General features: G+C 40.4%; 1 protein-coding gene across 1 annotated transcript; it reads right to left on the reverse strand.

The window, feature by feature from the left end:
• Positions 1–2,894: 2,894 nt before the first annotated feature.
• Positions 2,895–4,388, reverse strand: chrm1b (cholinergic receptor, muscarinic 1b). The gene has a single exon (XM_066658938.1). It carries the CDS (start codon positions 4,386–4,388, stop codon positions 2,895–2,897), a length of 1,494 nt encoding a protein of 497 aa, XP_066515035.1.

The raw sequence follows: 4,388 nt of genomic DNA on the forward strand, positions 1-4,388 counted from the left end.
GTAAGATTCAAATGAATGGGTCAGTTTTCATAAAAGGGAATAATAAATGAAAAATAATTGCATATTGCTATCCTCCAAATATGTTTTTTTAACAAGACTCAAATGAACAAACATTACTCTAGTTAATTTTGGGATGATTAATAATTGCTTCCAACTCAATGATCAAGTGATCAGACGATTGTGTAATAATTGTCAGAGGCCTTGTATTCACTGGCCCTGGTAAATAATCAGATACTACGGATGCAGCAGATGGGGATTAGGCTGAGTGCTGAAAAACTTCTAGAGCCTTCCTTAGATTATCCTCAAGGATTCTCTTTAGTGGTGTGTAGAGTCTCCTGGTAGATATCGGGATTGAAATGTTCAGGTTTTGGAATAGCATTAAGGTTTTGTTTTAATAACTTGATAAATTATTAACTCATGTTAATCCACTGTTGTTCGTCACTCTAACCTGAACAATACAGGAAAAACGCTGAGCTGGAAAAAGTGGTGGTCTGGAATTAGATTAGCAGGGCATGCGTGTACCGTTGCGAGTAGTTTAATGACCCCTTGCAACTTATAACCATAATTAATTGACCCCTTTGGTTTTTAGTAGTCATGTTAAGGTTTGTGAGATTTTAAGAGAAATCAAAAACGGTGAGGGGTTCCTTTTCCATTTGGATGTTTTTATGTCCTAATGTAATGTGTGTGGTTTCTTCTTTTCTTGTTTTGCAAATGTAATGATTTGCAAAATACAACATGTACTTCATTTAATTACGGATCAGTTCTTTGGGAGTTGATTCTGGGGAAATTAACTTAGTCTGTAGCTACTTGCTTGAATGGAAGACAAAAATAAATGGTGGGTGGGGACAAATATCTCAGGTTGTCTGTTTAGACTCCATTACCCATAGTGCTTTAGAGGTTGCTAAATAATTGATAAACCCTGGGCATTGAGTAATGTTTATCCTATATCAGTATGTATGTATGTGTATTAACTGTTTAACCATGGGTATAAAAAAACATGAATAGAGTTACTTTTCCCTATTTGGGTTCAGATATTGAGAGATCCAGTAAGTTCCATTTCCTTTTAAATCCACTCAATATATTTGTGATTTTGAAGAATTAGGCATGTTTTCTTCGGTTTAGCTTGCTTTAAAGAAATTTTGTTCAAGGATCTAATAATCATAAATCTAAGCTCAATGTAGTATATTTGGTATCAAAAGTGTCTCAGGAGACCTAAAGGTATATAAAGAAGAAAAATGTAATAAATATACAATATTTAAAAAGTAGCAAAGCCACAGTATCCTGGCGCTCCGCTTCAATTCTTAGCTTCTGAGAAATAGTCAACAGGCCTCGCTGTGTTTGTGTGTATTGTGTTGAAAGTGTGTTCTAACCCAGGGCTGATCTACTGAAAGACTTGAAAGAGATTTCTTCAGAAATGTTTTAAAAAAAAAAAAACATGAACAAACCTGTGCTTCACACCCTCTGTGGTTAGAGTCTGGTGTTCCTTGATTAGACAAATTTGGAGTATTGCTCCTAGCACCTGTCACTTTGACCGTATCCTAGTGTCATTTTACATTCATAGCCGCGTATGCATGTTTACCTGGTATCTCCACTTATTCAATTACACTCTTACACTCGCCTCCTGTTAGCACTCATATACTGGCACTCAGACATTTTTGGGAATACTTTTGTAACCTTATTTAGCGCTGAGTTCATGGTATCAGTAGCCGACTAACCATTATTAACACGGTAAATAACAGTAACTCGAGGGGTTTGTTTTTAAATTGTTTCTAGAACAGTGGCCATTCACGTTTTCCATTGTTGCATATTTTGTTGATTTTATTTGCTAGCTGGTTGTAAAACATTTTTAGGGGTTACTTTAAATCATTAATTTTTTAATTTTATTATTATTATTATTATTATTATTTTTTTTATTTTTTTTTTTTTGCGCTTTATGGTACAAGGTTTGATTTAAATGTTTTTGTTTTGTTTCCAATGAAAATAAAACTATTTGGCACGGAGTATTATATTTATATTATACACAGTTTACTGTTGTTTTTCCCCCTGTGTCTCTTACTTGTCCCTTCACAAGATTCTTTTAGTTTACTGCTATACCTAATTTTAAAATTTTAGTCTCATTTCCTTCAGAAAACTATCAGAGTTGCGTTCTGAACCCTGACTGAGTCGAAGGTGCTTTGAGAAACAGGACCCTGGACTAGTTTTCCAACTTTGCACATGGTGTTTATATTACTGATTTGAATGAGACCTCAAAAGCTCACCAAACGTCTGGTTAGTAGTCATATTTTGTAATAACGGTTAAAAACAAGCAGTGTTCTAACTCTCACTGGATAATCACGTCAGGGAAAGAGCTGTAACGCAGCCCAAGTAATACCACGGATGGAAAGAATCTACTCAGTGGAATAAAGTCGCGACAAAGGGCTGTGTATAGGAAACAGTGGAGTGTCTGGAGAATGGCTGTTATTTTAGTCATCATCTGTCCCTGTCTCTGTAGATGGCAACGTTTGAAATGGCACACGACTGCTCTTTACTGAAAAAGAACAACCCTGGCAGATAGTGTTGCATGTGAGGAGGGTGTGGAAGAAGTTGGATGCATTTGGACCCCCAAAACATAACTCAGTGGTTCAGTGTAAACGGCAAGTTTTTAAATGCTCCTTATTTATAGCTGGCAAAAAGTCAAAACAAGAGAATTGTTCACCGTGCATTGGTATCTTTTGCGCTCAGGCTGGGGATTACTGTAATAAAACCTCTGGCACTAATTTCACAGGCACTGAGAAAGCAAATTTACAATAAAAGAATTAGTAAGACAAATGTAAGCCCTTTCTTACGATTTAACTTGAGGCACAAAACCCCAGATGGTTTTTAAACCCGTTTGCCAAAGACTGAAAATCAGTACATCAGACAGTGCTACAAGACTTATTCTGCCTCACAGAGGCATGACGACTGCGTGGACTTTTTTCCAACTTGTTGGTGTCTCCTCTGCGGCACAGGAGCAGTGTCTTAAAGGTGGCTTTGAAGGAATCATTGCACAGGGCATAGCACATGGGGTTGACAGTGCTGTTGACGTAGCAGAGCCAGTATCCCAGCTGCCACAACTTCTCAGGGACGCAGTAGGAAAGAGAAGCCAAAACCATGATGTTGTATGGTGTCCATGTTAAGATGAAAGCCAACAAAATTGCGCTTAGGGTCCGTGCTGCTTTCTTCTCTCGAATGATCATGTTTGTCCGTCTTTTAGTCTTGGCCTGCTTGCGAATGCTGAGGTCCAGTGGTCTGGGTTTCTTCAGAGGTGGTCTGAACGGTTGCCCAGCGAGGGCAGGAATTTCTTGCTGATCTTCTGTTGTACCTTGCAGATCCTTCAGCTTGATCACTGCAGGGTTTGAGCCTGAAGGTGCCACACATTTAAGGTCTTGCTCCTGCTCTTCCTCAGTCGATGAAGAAGTGGGGTCATCCTCATCCATATTCCAGCTGCTGCTGCTGCAGGCCTCTTTAAAACTGACTTCTCTAGGCGGTCGCAGTATAGAAGAATTTGCTGCCACCAGGGGAAGCTGCTTTGATCTCACAGGAAAGCAGCCCACTGAAGGTTTCCTACTGACCCCTTGATGTTTCTTAGGATTTCTCTCTGTGGAGCTGCTGAGGCTGCTTTTAGCGCTGTTCTGGAAAGCCACACTCTGGTCTCCCTTCACTGAGTTCCCAGCACTGCTTCTAACTGAGCCTGCAAACTTGGCAAGTCCTTTGGCTCTGTTCTCTATCTCCCAATAAATCCGCCAGTATAGAATGATCATGATACTAACAGGGAGGTAGAAGGCGGCGATGGCTGTGCCAAAAGTCAGGGGGGGCACAGTTAGGAAAGGAATAGAGCACTCAGTTGCCTTATTAGATTGTCTCCCATCCTTATGGGGCCAAAACAAGATGGCAGGGGCCCACAATACAAAAGACACCACCCATGCCAACGTGATCAACACTGCCGCTCTTTTAGGTGTCCGTTTGGCTCGATATGTCAATGGTCGAGTTACAGAAAAGTACCGGTCAAAGCTGATGACCAGAAGGTTCATGACAGAAGCGTTGCTGGCGACATAGTCCAGTGCAAGCCACAAGTCACAAGCCAAATGTCCCAACATCCAACGACCTTTTATGATGTATGCTGTGTACAGGTTCATTGACACTGTGCCCAAGATCAAGTCTGCCACTGCCAGGCTCAGCAGGTAGTAGTTGCTGATGGTTCTTAGTTGACTGTTGATCCTGAAGGATATCACTACCAAGAGGTTACCTAGGATGGTAATGAAGGAGAGAGGGCCTGTAACGAGCACAATCAAGACCACCTCCCAAACATGATGTCCCCCAAGAGGATCTGCAGTGTTGTTGGATGTCATGGATATGCAGGTGTGATTCAT

The sequence above is a fragment of the Hoplias malabaricus genome, chromosome 2 (assembly GCF_029633855.1).
Source record: "Hoplias malabaricus isolate fHopMal1 chromosome 2, fHopMal1.hap1, whole genome shotgun sequence".
Classification (NCBI taxonomy): Eukaryota; Metazoa; Chordata; class Actinopteri; order Characiformes; family Erythrinidae; genus Hoplias; species Hoplias malabaricus.